Below are 16,610 nucleotides of genomic sequence, written 5' to 3' on the forward strand. Positions count from 1 at the left end.
TTAAGCCACAGTGCCACTTCTGGTTTCCTGGTGGTTAATTGGAGATAAGAGTCTCATGGACTTTCCTGCCTGGGCTGGCTTTCAACCATGATTCTCAGATCTCAGCTTCCTGAGTAGCTAGGATTACAGGCATGAGCCACCGATTGCCTAGATAGTTCTATACAATTCTTATTGGCCAAAATTATGATGTGTTTTAATTATTAATTTGTCAAATGAATATTTAAGATACAATTAAAAGAATTTACTAAAAGGATTTTCCTGAAGCATCTATCTACTTCAGTTCTAAAACATATTATCTGCTTTTGAAATTAACATACTTTCTTTTTAAAAATTCTCTTTTTGTTTATGTGGTACTGAGGAATCAAACCCAGGGCCTCAGCATGCTAGTACTCTACCACTAAGCTACATTCCCAGCCCCTAATATATTTTCTGGGTCCGGTCGTGGGGCCTGAACTCTGGGCCTGGGTGCTGTCCCTCAGCTCTTCAGCTCAAGGCTAGCGCTCTACCACTTGAGCCACAGTGCCACTTCCGGCTTTTTTTCCTGCTTATGTGGTGGTGAGGAATCGAACCCAGGGCCTCATGCATGCAAGGCAAGCGCTCAACCACTGAGCCACCTTCCCAGCCCCCCTAATACATTTTCTAATTGCTGTTTTGGAGGGAAACTAGGTTGACCCTAAAACTAAAGTCTCTGCTACACCATTATTATTTTAATGTCTATTAGCATATCCAATTTTTTTCTTTTTTTTTTCTTTTTTTTGTCGGTTGTGGGGCTTGAACTCTGGGCTTGGGCGCTGTCCCTCAGCTCTTCAGCTCAAGGCAAGCGCTCTACCACTTGAGCTACAGCGCCACTTCCGGTTTTCTAGTGGTTTATTGGAGACAGGAGTCTCACAGTCTTTTCTGCCCCGGCTGGCTTTGAACTGTGATCCTCAGATCTCAGCCTCCTGAGTAGCTAGGATTACAGGCGTGAGCCACCAGCGCCCGGCTCCAATTTTTTTCTTAAATCAATTAGACATACAGAAAAACTAAGTTGATAAAAGAATTATATTCTTGTGATCATACAATGGAATACCTATAATACCTAAAGATAAAGCATTTAGTTTCCCAATGGGGTCACAAGTCTTCCAAGGCTTTCTCTATATAATTAATTAATATGGCAACCAGGCTACTACTAGTCCTGTGTATTTGGTAATTTTCTTTAATAAATTTCCATGTTTATTAATTGTTGCTTATATTTTAGGGATAAAACATTATGATAAGAGTTCTTATTTTTCAGAAATAGAAAATTCCCCCCAAAGAGCAAGCATCCATAAATCACTATGTGTTCAGTGTGTGTATGTGTGTGTGTGTGTGTGTGTGTGTGTGTGTGTGTGTGTGTGTCCCTTTATGTTTCAGGGATTTGACCTCTGAGCTTTCTGCTTATTAAGCAAGTACTCATACTTGAATCCTTACCTCAGACCTTTTCTGCTTTTTTTTTTTTGATAGGTCTCACATTTTTGTCTGGGTTCACCTTAGACCTTGATACTCTTACCACTTAGTTGAAATTAGAGGTGTGAACCACCACGCCAAGCTTTTTTTAAAAATGTTTATTGTAAAGGTGATGTACAAAGGGGTTACAATTATATAAGTCAGCTAATGAGTACATTTCTTTTTGAACAGTATCACTCCTTCCCTTGCTTTTTCACAGTTTTTCCCTCCTGCCACTCACAAGTTGTTGTCAATATAGTGTATAGTGAGTATCACTGCTTCATTTATTCTTCCTTTGTCCTTCCATTTCTGCTCCCTCCTTTCCCTCCCCAAAACAGATAAACTTACAAACAAGACAAAGAAAACAAAAACAGAAAACAAAACAACAACAAAGGGAAACAACAGTTCTTGTTTCATTTCTTGGAGTTCATTTAGATAAATATAATTTTGTATGATCAGATGCACATAGCTATTGAGCCTTTGTGATCCTGTACTAAGAATATCCTCCTTTGGTCTCACTGTGTGAATGTCTGCAGACTTGTATAATTTATCATGTCCAAGTATTTTTTTTTGTCTTTTACCATCCAGTGTGTTTACTTATAGCTTTATATTCATGTTCAAGTTATGATAATGAGGCAAGCAATGCAATCTATGTTTCTTTGGATCTGGCTTACTTCACTTAATATAATTTTTGCAAGTCTTTCCATTTCCTTTCAAATGGTACAATATCACTCTTTCTGATGGAAGCATAAGATTTCATTGTGCATATATACCATATTTTCATGATCCATTCGTCCACTGAGGGGTATTTGAGTTTATTCCATATTTTGGCTATGGTAAACAATACCACAATGAACATAGTTGTGCTGGTAGCTTTAATGTGGCCTTGTTTGCAGTCTATTGGGTAAATGCCCAGGAGTGGAATTGCTGGATCATAGGGAAGCTCTATGTTTAGTCTTTGAGAAACCTCCATACTGCTTTCCAGAGTAGTTGAACAAGTTTACATTTCCCAAGAGTGTAGTGGAGTCCCGTTAGTTTTCTTGATCCTGGCTATTCTAATGGGGTGAGATGGAATCTCAATGTTGTTTTGATTTGCATTTCTTTGAATGTCAAGTTGGGTTTTTTTTTGGGTGGGTTGTGGGTCCTGAACTATGGGCCTGGGCACTGTCCCTCAGCTCTTCAGCTCAAGACTAGTGCTATAACATTTGAGCCACAGTGCTACTTCCAGCTTTTTCTGCTTATGTGGTGCTGAGGAATCGAACCCAGGGCCTCATGCATGCAAGGCAAGCACTCTACCACTGAGCCACCTTCTTTATTGAGATGAAAGTTACTTTTTACCCAGGCTAGCCTAAAAATTCAATCTTGACAGTATCTGTCTATTTGGGCATTTTTCCTAATGTGTATGCTGCTAATGTGTCTAGAACTCAAGCTTCATGAACTTGCTTGGCTTTTTCTGCTCAAAACTGGTGCTCTACCATTTGAGCCATACCTCAATCTCTGCCTTCTGAGTAGCTGAGCCACTGCACCCACTTCACCTACTTCACCATATATTATAAAGGGTCAGCTAAAAACATGTAGTGATTTTTATACCAGGTAGGATGTTTTCTCACCTGCCTACATTAGTTTAAAAAATAAAATCTATTATCTCAAGAACTATAAAATATAGGGCCGCTCTGTCAACATGTATGTATTACAGTGGCTGGGATAAAACCCAGAGCTTCCAACATGCTAGGTAAATGCTCTACCACTGAGTTACATTCCTAAATAATTTTAAATCACATCTATGGCTCCCAACAGTGGCTACACTGTATGTGTAAGGTCCTGGGTTGATCCTCAGTACCAGTAAAAAAGAATTGATTGACATAAGTTGGATTATTCATGTACTCATACCTAGTTCAATAAAACTTAGTGAGCAAATATCCTAAATATGTGTTTCTCAAACTAGTTGGGAAAAGGTGACATTTGCTAATGTCCAGAGTATTTTCTATTATTATCAGTATAGGAATAGTGTAGTCTTCCAATTAACCCAAACCAGAAGAAGATATATTTAATCCCTAACTGTCAAGTCATGCACCAAGTATGTTACCAGAAAGTTTAAAGCAGCTAAACAACTTTGGTTCTTGTGTCTGCAAGGGAAGAATTCAGGCAAGACATGAATATAGTAAAAGTGATAGGAACATTTATTTAAAAAGACATATGGCACATGGCGTACTTGTACTATGAAAAGATAGCACTTCCGTTCCTCTCCACTATGTTGGCCATTTTCCTCATTACAGAGATTGACTGCCCTTGGGTTAAATATTGAGAATTTGAGTCCGTGAAGATATACCAGTAGGTGTATCTCCTTACTGTCCCATCCTTATTTCATCATCCTTTTGTTCTTCCTACTTCCTTGTTATTTTGTAGCACCACTGTCTCCACTGCGCTGTTAGGCAATGTTTAGCATATCAGTTTTTCCTGCCCATCTACAAGTTCTTTTTAAATTTTTAAATTGTTATAATTAAGGTGATGTACTGAGGGATTAGTGTTTTAAAAACTAGGTCATGAGTACATTTCTTTTTGAGCAATGTCACCCCTTCCTTCCCTCTCCCCCAGTTTTTCCCTCCCATGCCCACTCATAAGTTGCATAGTTCACTTTCAGCACAATGTCCAATGTGTTCAGAGGCCCAGAGGCATTGTACCTTTGTGTTCCTCTCATAAGTGTCCTCCTTTGGTCTTACTGTGTGAATGCCTAGTGATCTGTGTAATTTGCTGTGTCTTGGCATATTTTAAATCCAGGTTTTGCATATGAGAGAAAACATGGGTCATTTGTCTCTCTAAGCTTGTCTTACTTCACTTAATGTAATTTGTTCTAGGTCTAACCATTTCCCTGAAAATGACATAATACTATTCTTTTTAGTAGCTGTGTAAAATTTTATTGTGTATAAGCATCACATTTTTTAAATCCACTCATCTAGGGGCTGGGAAGGTGGCTTGGTGGTAGAGTGCTTGCCTTGCATGCATGAGGCCCTGGGTTCAATTCCTCAGCACCACATAAGCAGAAAAAGTCAGAAGTGGTGCTGTGGCTCAAGTGGTAAAGCACTCGCCTTGAGCTGAAGAGCTGAGGGACAGTGCCCAGGCCCAGAGTTCAGGCCCCATGAATGACAATAAAATAAAATAAAAAAAAATAATCTACTCATCTATTGTAGGGTTTCTGAGCTGTTTATAGCTTGGCCATGGTGAATAGTGCAACAATGAAAATAGATGTGCAAGTGTCTCTATGGTATCCTGGCTTGTGACATTCTGGGTAGATGCCCAAGACTGGTATGGCTGGGAGGGAAGATTATGTTTAATTTTTGAGGAATCCCTATACTGCTGTCCAGAATGATTTACTAATTTACATTTTGCCAAAAGTGCAACAGGATTCCTTTTTCTGCACATCTCCACCAGCATTTGTTATTTGAATTCACAATGTTGACCAATCTACCTGGGGTGAGATGGGATCTCAAAGTTGTTTTAAATTTTTTTTTTGGGGGGGGGGGTCCAGTCATGGGGCCTGAACTCTGGGCCTGGGCGCTGTCCCTCAGCTCTTCAGCTCAAGGCTACTGCTCTACCACTTGAGCCACAGCGCCACTTCTGGCTTTTTTCTTTTTTCTTATATGGTGCTGAAGAATCGAACCCAGGGCCTCATGCATGCAAGGCAAGCGCTCTACCACTGAGCCACCTTCCCATCCCCAGTTGTTTTATTTTATATCTCGTTTATGGCCAAGGATGGCTGCTCACTTCCTCGTGTGTGTGTGTGTGTGTGTGTGTGTGTGTGTGTGTGTGTGTGTGTGTGTGTGTGTGTGTGTGTGTGTTTGCCATTTTTACCTCTTCTTCTGGAAAGTCTCTCCCAAGCTCCTTTGTCCATTTATTGATTGCTTTATTCACTTTGGGAAGAGTTGGTTTCTTGAGCTCTTTTTATATTTTGGATATTAAGCCTTTATCTGATGTATTGCTGGTAAAATGGTCTCTCAGTCTGTTGGCTGTCTTTCTCGTTTAGTAACTATATACTTTTTTAAAAAAAACTTTTTTTTTTATCAGTCATGGGGCCTGAACTCTGGGCCTGGGTGCTGTCCTTCAGCTCTTCAGCTCAAGGCTAGTACTCTACCATTTGAGCCACAGCACCACTTCTGGTTTTTTTTTCTGCTTCTGTGGTGCTGAAGAATCGAATCCAGGGCCTCATGCATGCAAGGCAAGCACTCTACCACTGAGCCACCTTCCCAGCCCTATACTTTTTTTTTATCAGTCATGGGGCTTGACCTCTGGGCCTGGGCACTGTCCCTCAGTTCTTCAGCTCAAGACAAGTACTCTACCACTTGAGCCACAGCTCTACTTCCAGTTTTCTGAGTGATTTATTGGAGATAAGAATCTCTTGGACTTCCCTGCTCAAGCTGGCCTTGAACTGTGATCCTCAGATCTCAGCCTCCTGAGTAGCTAGGATTACAGGCATGAGGCACCTGCACTGGCAGGAATGGAATCTTTCAGATCCTTTCAATTTAAGATCTTGGCATCTGCAAATAGGAATAGTTTGAATTCTTCTTTCCCTATGTGAATTCCTTTTCTCTCTCTTTTTTTTTCTTGCCTTATTTTTCTAACTAGGAATCCCAGAATTATACTGAAAAGGAGTGGGGAAAGTGGACATCCTTACCTTGTTCCTGATTTTAGATGAGATGGTTTTATTCTTTCACCATTTAGTGTGATATTGGCTGTTGGTCTGTCATATATAACCTTTACTACTTCATCTCCCAAGTTCTGTAGAACACAATTCCCCAACTGACTGTTTTTCTACTAACTTACATCAATTGGGACTAATGACATTTAGTGGGAAGATACCAGGAATATTGCTAAACATCCCATGAGGTATAGAACAATTGTCAAAGCAAAAACCTATCTGGCCCAAAATAGTGTCAATCAGCCCTGCTCTAGACTTATTATTTTCAGTTATATTCTTAAGGAAGTTCTGTTGAAATGAATAAGATAAGCACTATTAGTTTAAATTTATCAGAGCCTCCTAAAGCTATGAATAAATTTGTGTTCCTTTTAGATAGAAAGGTTGGGTATGTAAACTAGGAAGGAATATCAGATGAAAGAAAAGGTCATTGGCATTAGCAATATTTGTGAAATAATATCTGCGTAATAATGCCAATAATGAGACAGATACTGGTAGCTCATGCCTGTAATCCTAGCTACTCAGGAAGCTCATATCTGAGGATGGTAGTTCCAAACCAGCCCAGACAGAAAAGTCCATGACACTCTTATCTCCAATTAATCACCAGAAAACCAGAAGTGGAATTGTGACTCCAAGTTGTAGAGTACTGGCCCTGACCAAAAAAGCTCAGGAACAGCACCCAGGCTCTAAAATCTAGCCATGACTGACAAAAAAAAAAGAAAAGAAAAAGATAAAAGGAAAAGAAGTGATATTTTTTTAATTTGAAAATCTGGGTGCTGGTGGCTCACACATCTAGCCCTAGATACTTAGAAGGCTGGTATCTGAGGATCATGGCTCAAAGCCAGCCTCAGTAGAAAAGTTTATGAGACTCATCTCCAATTAACCAGCAAAATGCCCGAAGTGAAGGTGTGGCTCCCATGGTAGAGAACCAGCCTTGAACAAAAAAGGCAAGGGAGAGCTCAAAGCCTTGAGTTCAAGCCCCAGTACTAACATGTACAGAGGTGAGAGAGATAGAGAGAATGGATAAATATGAAATACAAAAGTTTATATCAGTAATTATATGATACAATTACTGATTACTTAAACTCAACATTTTCTACCTTTTATAACATAAATTTATTTTGTCATTGAATTTACAGTAAAAATTCCTCTTATAAGGTAAAATTACTCTTACAATGGTTAATTTCCTGTGGGTTTTTGTATTTTTTTGTGGGGGAGATTTTTTTGTTGTTGTTTTGGGCTTGAACTTGGGGCCAAGCGCCTGTCCCTGAGGTCTCTCCAACTTTCCTGCCTTGACTGGCTTTGAACCTCAATTCTCAGTATTCATCCTCCTGAATAGCTAAGATTGTAAGCATGAGCCACCATTGCCTGCTCAAATTTCCTGTGTGTGTGTGTGTGTGTGTGTGTGTGTGTGTGTGTGTGTGTGTGTGCACGCGCGCGCGCGCGTGCGCACGCATGCGAACACCTGTCCTGGGGCTTGAACTCATGGACTTTCCTCAGATCTTAGCCTCATGAGTAGCTGGGATTACAGATGTGAGCCACCAGCATTTGGCTAAATTTTCTGTTTTTGAGCAAAAGAAGTTTAAGTAAACATTCTAAAATGAATGTTGAGCCTCAAGTGGGTAGCTGGGGACTATAATCCTAGCAACTGAGGAACCTGAGTTTGTGGGAGAGTGATTGGAAGCCAGCCCAAGCAGGAAAATTCCATGAGACTCTTATCTACAATTAACAAGCAGAAAATCCAAAATGGAGATGCAGCTCAATTGATAGAACACCAGCCTTGCACCTAAATAGCTAATAGTGCCTAGGCCCTTAGTTCAAGCCCAACACCACCACACACATGGAATGTCCAGAGCTGGAGGATATAGCTCAGGGTAGCTCGCTTGCATAGCATGCACAAAGCCCTAGGTTTAAGCCTCTACAACGAAAAAAAGCAAAGTTAAGAGGAAAATTGTCTATGAGGATCCTGAAGTCGAATTTCAATAAATTAAAACGTTTGATTTCAATTTTGTGGGGAAGAAAAAATCTTACTAATGTTTTTCCAGAAAGAAATCATGATTTGCCATTTAAGGTCAGCATATTTGGATGCTGGCAGTAACTCTGATTTAGCTCTTCGTATTAAAGCAGTTGGTACTTCAAAGCAACTTCCCGGAAAAGTAGGGAATACCATTTCTTGGGGGACGGGGGGCGGGGGGGGGGGGCGGCGGCGGGAGAAGATTATAGAAATGACCTGTGATGATCTCGCGCTGGGCCTCTGGGTGTCGCTGTGGCCCAGTCGGGGCCAGCGTGCCGCATCGCCATCGCCCGGCACCCGTGACTGACGCAGGGATCCCGCAGGCTTTAGAGAAACACACCCGAAGGCTCTGCACTCCCTTTCTCCAGTCCTCTAACCTGAATATCCTGGTCTGCTCGTCAGGATGCCTTTTCTTTGTCATCCGGAAGCGGGGCGCAATGGCAGCGAGAGGTTTTCGGATCTGACTAGCAACACGCAGAGAAAGGACCAGCAGAGCGCAGGAAGCCCCGTTTCTCTTCCTGCGGTCTTTGTTCTGCCTAGAGAACCACGTAGGAGATTTGCTGTTCGGAAAAGAAAACTGAAGGTAGACGATATTGTGTCGCAGAAGACGGGATCTCGTGGCTGGACATTCCCAGGTGAGTGCTAAGAACTGTCTCAGAGAACGCAGACAGCAGAGAACAGCTTGGATATGACAGGCTGGATCTAAGCAGATAGAACGAAGAAAGAACCTACACCATTTGAACTTGAAAATTACATTCATCCTTGACACAAACGAGAACATAATGAGTTTTAGCACCGATATTTTGCAAATTCTGGGAAAGATCTTAATAAGAGCTATTTAAAGTCAATAGATTTGGATGCTGGCAGTAACTCTACAAAATTATCAAATTAGTTTCAATAACCACCTTTGACTCCTAGAAGTAAAGGAGAACTCTAGAGCAGTAAATATGTTGAATTGTTAATGAAGATATTCCAGACAAGAGGGGCAAGCTGTCATTCATTAGTGGTTGGCATGGTCAGGACAAGATAAAGCCTTGAATACTAAGGCCAGTCCTTAGATAGAGGCTTATACAGTAGGTTACCCTGCAGAAAGAGCCCATTCTTTATCTCCTCCTCTGCCTTTCCTCTGCTGATCTTCATTAACTTGAAGATATCTTCAAGGTAGAATTCTCCTATACTTTCTGCATAATCTCATAGAGCATACCATGTGCATCTACTCCAAATTTACAGCAATGCTTGATTTTTCATTAAAAACAAATGGCAACAGCGTGGAATAGAAGAATGGAGACTGTGAATCCATTTCAGGGCCCCGCATGCAATGCAGTGTGAGAACTGTAACTGTCAAGTAGTGCTTAACCAAGCCCAAAGAGAGAGGGGGGGAAGGGAAAGAGAGGGCAGGAGGGGAGATAGAAGGAGAGAGGGAGAGAGGACAGAGGACAGAGGGTGGGGGGGAGGGGGATGAAAATCAATATAAATAAGAATGATCCCACTGGCAAATGATTCATCCCCAAGAATTACTGTCAGCTGCTGATAGACTGATAGATGAAATATTCATCTTGGAGAAGTCTCTGGAACAACAAAGACAAGCTGTAACACAGCATAACCTTAAATATAAATTCCATCTATAGAAATGGTTCACTTCTTTGGAAGATCTCTCTCTCTCTCTTTGTGGCAATGAGTGTTTGTTCCTGCCCATTTTACTGGCTATATCCTCAGCTCTTGGCTTTTTGACTGGACTTAAACTTGTTGTCCTCTTGCCTCTACCTACTAAGTTGTGGTATTACAGGTGTGTACCACCATACCCAATAGAAGTGAGATTTGCCTATCAAGGCCTCCTTTGAACACTTTGGTGCTTTTGAGCAAGATGTAGAACATTCTATCCCTCCTATTTCTTCCCAACAAGTGACCTGGTACCAGAAGTGCCATCCTACATCTGTGAGGGAAGATTGAAGTGATATTTGTGGAACTAACCTTGGAGTGGACACAGGATGGTAATCACAATTTGACTGGCTCAGCCTCAGCCTGGGATGATGAATGACTGCCACTAAAATTCAAGGAGGATGTTTACAGCTGTAGCTACAAAGCCCATTTTGACACTGTATCATGTTCGACTCAGCTACTTGCTGACTACAATGAATTCCATAGAGATACAGGGACTAACTGTCCTAATCCATACTTCAGCTAATGTGGTTCTTCAACTTGAGGATTCACACAGGCCTGTGTGCAATGCTTCTGGGATGACAGAGACCGAACCCACTAGTATTTACCTGTCACCAGACAATGACAAGCCATCACGTTCCACATGTTTGTTTGTTTGTTTTTCCAGAAGTTGCTGGTAGACCGCAGCATCCATCCAGACTCACCGTCAGGCAGGTAGAGCTGATGTTCAACCTCATGATAGGCTTGGCTTGGACTATGTGTTCTTCTTTTTCCAACTAACTCTGGATGTTATCCTCTACCTGTGGTACTCCCTTAGCACCAGCACTTGACTGCTTTCAATATGGTCTCTGATTGAAGCCTGGGAGTAAGTTGCTTCCAAATAAAAAGGAAAGAGATTCGCCTTGTTCTATGATCTACATAGAGCTTTGCACCCACAAATCCTTAGTTCCTTCAATTCAAGAAACATCTTTCAACTGGTTACTATCTTTAGTATCAGCAATGAAGCCTAAATGTTGCATTGGAATCAAGTGCATTCATGTGAGTTTTAATATTTTAACTTTGTAGATCCTTTTATAAAGTACTCCTCTTTGTCTTTTGTTGTTGGAGACTGGGAGCTCTACAAATGTACTGGCTACCTTTTACAGGTGTTTTGATTTGCCTCATTAGCTCAAAATTACTCTCAGGGGAAATTTGCCTGCATTAATTTAGATTCTAAAAAGTTGTATTTTTTGTTACAAAGTCCTTTCCTTGCAATACTGAAGAAAAAATTTAACATCTTTATATTATCATCCTTGGGCTCCCTATACTTATCTTTGGTAAGCTGAGATATTGTACAATTCATTATTCAAGGACAGAAAATTTCTTTCCAAGAATGATTATTTTTAATTTACTCATTCATGTCAATCTTTTTGAAATAGTGCCTTAATATATAGCCCAGGATGGTTCAAACTCGCTATTCTGTCTCAGCTTCACAAGTGCTGAGATCACAAGCTTTCACCACAATACCTGGCTCCAAGAAACATTCTAATAGCTTTTGATTTCCTCCTTTCTGTGCTCATTTTTCTAAATCTTTCTCAGTCATTATATCTATGGGATGGCTTCCAGTATCTGCCCTAAAAATGTTCCCAAAAATGTCAAACTCTGAAGCTCAGATAACATACTTCTATAACCATTGAGTAAGAATAAATAAACTATTCTAGGCTTCACTCTAGTCAATAACACTAATTTTAGTAACACTGAGTAAAAGAAAGAAGGCAACATCTTTACCTTTCTAATATTAAGAAAACCAAGACTGGCATTGTAATCCTACCTATTCAGGAAGCTGATGTCTGAGGGCCGTGGTTCAAAGACAGCGCAGGCAAGAAAATCCATGAGACTCTTATCTCCAATTAATCACCAGAAAACTGGAAGTGGAGCTGTGGCTCCAAGTGGTAGAGCACTAGACTTGAGCAAAAGAGATCAGGGGCAATGCCCAAGCCCCAAGGTCAAGCCCCATGACTGACACAAAAAGAAAAAGGGAAAGGAGAATAAAGAGAACCATCTTAACTTGGGGAAAATGTGTGTGCTTGTGGGAAAATAACATTCCTAGAGCTTGCTTTAAAATACAGTTTGTTTGTTTGTTTTCATTTATAGAGATTGTCGCAACCTCTCTATCTCTTAAATTTAATGTCTAAATTATATAATCATGTGACTTTTTAAAATGGAACTCTAGGAGCTGGCATTGTGTGTGTGTGTGTGTGTGTGTGTGTGTGTGTGTGTGTGTGTGTGTGTGTGTTTGCCAGTGCACAGGCTTGATATCAGAGCTCTGTGCTTTCCGTTGGCTTTTTCTACTCAAGGCTGATGCTCCATTGAGACATAGCTCCATTTCCTGTTTTTAGCTGGTTAACTGGAGATATAAGTCTCACACTCACAGACTTTTCTATCCAGGCTGGCTTCAAACCCTGATCCTCATATCTCACCCAGCTGCAATATTATTTTATTCAAAATATATTGCCTTTGTTTGAATTTTAACACCCACATAATGCACATTTCAGAAAAAATAAGAATAGAGCTAAAATCTGGACTTAAAAACTTCCAAGGTTTCTGAATAATACTCATAGCACAATGGAAAGGAAATTAGGTGGGTCCAGTGTTTGAAAGCCTTACATGATGAACAATTTACTTTTCCTCCCACCTTTTTGTTTTATTTTCTGAATTGTAACTGTTCTACATAGCCTGGGAAATTATCAAGTGTTCAAGCTATAGGACAAAAATAATAGAGGTTTGATTTTTTTTCTCCTGTTCGTGACATTAGTGAGCTCTTGACTCTTATTATATGATTAGCAAATAGGGAAAGCAAATACCCTGTAGATACTAGAATTCTCTTGAATATTGAGATTTGATGACATTTTCATACGATCAAGTAAATGATTATTCTCCTTTCCATACACATACTGTAGGATGATTAACTGTTTCTTTAACAAGGTAAGCTATCAGGTTATAATGTTTTTCTAGGAGTGCAGTAACTGGTTAGGGCTCTGGGCGTCGCTGTTCACCAAGCTGGCAACGCAGGACTCACGCCCAGTGTAAAGAGGAAAAAAAAAATAAGGAAGAAAGGGAAGAGGGGGAAAAGTGTGCCTCTTAGAATCCTCATCACCACCACCAGATTGAAGTCTTCCTGAAGCTGCCCAAAGCCTGTTTCTGGGCGACTCTCCACTCGGGACTATCTTGAAAATTGGATTCATTATTTAGGCTCTGAAAAAGAAAGGATCTACCCTTAATAGCAGACTGGGAGAAAACTACGAAGCCAGAGAGCAATGGCGTTTCCAGCAAAGCCCAGCGGCTGCCGTGGGCTGATGCTTCTCTGCCTTTTTCTGGAACTACTACTGGAAGCCGGCGCTGAGAACATACACTACTCTGTACCAGAAGAGACTGATAGAGGTTCATTTGTGGGTAACATCGCCAAGGACCTTGGGCTACAACCCCAAGAGCTGGCGGAGCGCGGAATCCGCATCGTCTGGAGAGGTAGGACGCAGCTCTTTGCTCTGAACCCACGAATCGGCAGCTTGGTCACCGCGGGCAGGATCGACCGGGAGGAGCTCTGCGCCCAGAACGCTCGTTGTCTGGTGAGTTTTAATATCCTTGTTGAGGATGAAATGAAACTTTATCCTGTCGAAGTGGAAATCATTGATATTAATGACAACAGTCCCCAGTTCCAGTTACAAGAACTGGAATTTAAAATGAATGAAATAACGGCTCCAGGTACCAGGGTCCCTCTGCCTTTTGGGCAAGACCTTGATGTGGGTGTGAACTCTCTCCAGAGCTACCAGCTCAGCTCCAACCCTCATTTTTCCCTGGATGTGCAACAGGGACCTGATGGGATTCTGCACCCAGAAATGGTGTTACAAAGTTCCCTAGACAGAGAAAAAGAAGCTGTCCATTACCTTTTCCTCACTGCCTCTGACGGGGGTAACCCAGTCCGTTCAGGGACTCTCCACATTCGAGTTCAGGTGGTGGATGTGAATGACAACCCTCCAACGTTTACACAGGAAGAATACTATGTAAGTGTCCCTGAGAATGTTCAACCAGGCACTCAGCTGCTCACAGTCAATGCCACTGATCCAGATGAAGGTGCCAACGGGGAAGTGACATATTCCTTTCACAATGTAGATCACAAAGTAGCCCAAATATTCCAGTTGGATTCTCATACAGGAGAAATATCAAGTAAAGAACCACTGGATTTTGAAGAATACAAAGTGTATCCCATGGAAATTCAAGCTCAGGATGGTGCTGGGCTCATGGCCAGAGCTAAGGTGCTTGTCAAAGTTTTGGATATAAATGACAATGCCCCAGATATAAGCATCACATCCGTTGCCACTGCAGTCCCAGAAAACTTTTCTCCTGGGGCCATAATTGCTCTTATCAGTGTCCATGACCAGGACTCTGGAAACAATGGTCACACCATGTGTTCCATACCTGGAAATCTACCCTTTAAATTGGAAAAGTTACTTGATAACTACTACCGCTTAGTAACAGAACGAACACTGGACAGAGAACTTACCCCTGGCTACAACATCACAGTCACAGTCACAGACCAGGGAACTCCACCTCTGTCTACACAAACCTACATTGCGCTGTTAGTGACTGACATCAATGACAACCCCCCAGTTTTCCAACGTGATTCCTATTCTGTCTACATTCCCGAAAACAACCCCAGAGGGGCTTCCATCTTTTCAGTGAGGGCCCAGGATGCTGACAGCATAGAGAATGCACAAGTGACATACTCTCTGGTGGATGACACCTTTCAGGGGACACCCTTGTCCTCCTACCTCTCCATTAATTCTGACACTGGAGTCCTCTATGCTCTGCAGTCCTTTGATTATGAACAGTTCCGGGATTTACAACTGACAGTGATGGCTAGTGATAGCGGAAAGCCATCACTCAGGAGCAATGTGTCACTGACTCTTTTTGTGCTAGATCAGAATGACAATGTGCCCGAAATTCTGTATCCCACCCTCCCCACCGATGGTTCCACAGGTGTGGAGCTGGCTCCCCGCTCTGCAGAGCCTGGTTATCTGGTGACCAAGGTGGTGGCAGTAGACAGAGACTCAGGACAGAATGCCTGGCTGTCCTACCGCCTGCTCAAGGCCAGTGAACCTGGGCTCTTCATGGTGGGGCTGCACACAGGTGAGGTGCGCACAGCAAGGGCCCTTGTGGACAGAGATGCACTCAAGCAGAGCCTGGTGGTGTCTGTGCAGGACCATGGCCAGCCCCCTCTCTCAGCCACTGTCACACTCACCATCGCAGTGGCTGACAGTATTCCAGACATCCTGGCAGACCTCGGCAGCCTCCAGACCTCCACTGATCCACAGGACTCAGACCTCACACTCTACCTGGTGGTGGCAGTGGCTGTGGTGTCTTGTGTCTTCCTGGCCTTTGTCATTGTGCTGCTGGCACTCAGGCTGAGGCGCTGGCACACAGCGCGCCTGCTCCCGTCTTCCAGGAATGGGTTGGCTGCCATGCCTGCCTCTCACTTTGTGGGCATGGATGGAGTTCAGGCTTTCCTTCAGACCTATTCCCATGAGGTCTCCCTCACCGCCGACTCCCGCAAAAGCCACATCATCTTCCCTCAACCCAACTATGCTGACACACTCATCAGCCAGGAGAGCTGTGAGAAGAAGGATTTTCTTTCTGCACCTCAGTCTTTACTTGAAGATAAAGAGGAAACATTTTCTCAGGTAAACTTGTGAATTTATATACTATGTAGATTAAAATAATGATTTGGCTTACTTGCTTTCACTAGCTACTAGTTTTGTATATTATTCCCTAGTAGGTTTCTATTGAAATCCTGGGTGTGGTTGGTGTTGCATGCCTGCAGTTCCAGCCCTCAGAAAGCTGGAGTATTGAGATTTTGTGGTCAACCTGAACAACCTATCATAACCTCCTGAAAAAACAGAATTAAGCAAGCCTCCATATTTATATCAGAAAATAATTGTTCTTACAATGGAAAGGAGAATTATAATCATAATATGTATATAGGGATGAAGGGTATGCTTAATATGCTTTTCCCTTTGTTTTAAATATATTTTTATTGTAAACATACTGTGAAGAGGGGTTACAGTTACATGAATAAGGTAATGAGTACATTTCTTACCCAGTATTGTTACCCCCTCCTTTGTTTTTCCCCTACCATCTCTTCCCTCCCTACTTCCCCAACTCCTCCCTCCCCCCCCAAAGTTGTAAAGTTCATTTTCAACATAGTGTCTTGTACATCTCATTACAATGGGTCAACCTGTATCCTTATTTCAGCATTTTGTTATTTCCCTCCCCCTCCTCAAATGAGAAAAAATGTATATACAAGATGCAGGGCACTGGAATCAAGTACAGTGAAAACAGGGATTATACCATGGGGGAAGAACATACAAAAGAAACAAAAAAATCATATAGTACATTAAAAACAACAGCAGCAAAGATAAAACCTTTTGTGTCCCTATCTTGGGATTCATTTCGCTTAGCATCATCTTATATGGTCATATGTACATAGCTTTTGACCTTTTCTGCTTGTCCTAGACATATACTAGTTATTGCAGATAAGTGAAACCATGGGAGCTTTTACCTTTTGGAAAGAAGATGATATTAGAAACAAGGAGTCCTAGTATATAAACAATTTCTTGTTTGCCTCTGGCCAATTAATTTCATTGTTCTGAATTTACTATTCTCTTATCTGAACAGATGAAGCTTGACTACAAGAGATTAACAGTACTTATTGACTAATTCCACATTCCCTACATTATACACAACTGC

At 41.7% G+C, this 16,610-nt stretch overlaps 1 protein-coding gene across 1 annotated transcript; it reads left to right on the top strand.

Moving 5' to 3' along the window:
• The first annotated feature begins 10,527 nt into the window (after positions 1-10,527).
• LOC138837281 (protocadherin gamma-A1-like) lies at positions 10,528-15,556 on the top strand. Its single transcript, XM_070035980.1, has 2 exons — positions 10,528-10,865; positions 12,822-15,556. The coding sequence occupies exon 2, from the start codon at positions 13,124-13,126 to the stop codon at positions 15,554-15,556; it is 2,433 nt and encodes an 810-aa protein (XP_069892081.1). The 5' UTR covers positions 10,528-10,865; positions 12,822-13,123.
• Positions 15,557-16,610: the final 1,054 nt, after the last annotated feature.

Source organism: Dipodomys merriami, unplaced genomic scaffold (genome assembly GCF_024711535.1).
Source record: "Dipodomys merriami isolate MVZ:Mamm:240054 unplaced genomic scaffold, mDipMer1.0.p SCAF_27, whole genome shotgun sequence".
Lineage (NCBI taxonomy): Eukaryota > Metazoa > Chordata > Mammalia > Rodentia > Heteromyidae > Dipodomys > Dipodomys merriami.

What these genes read in the sequence shown, in the direction of transcription:
- LOC138837281 (XM_070035980.1), top strand. Translation starts at nt 13,124, where the DNA reads ATGGCGTTTCCAGCAAAGCCCAGCGGCTGCCGTGGGCTGATGCTTCTC.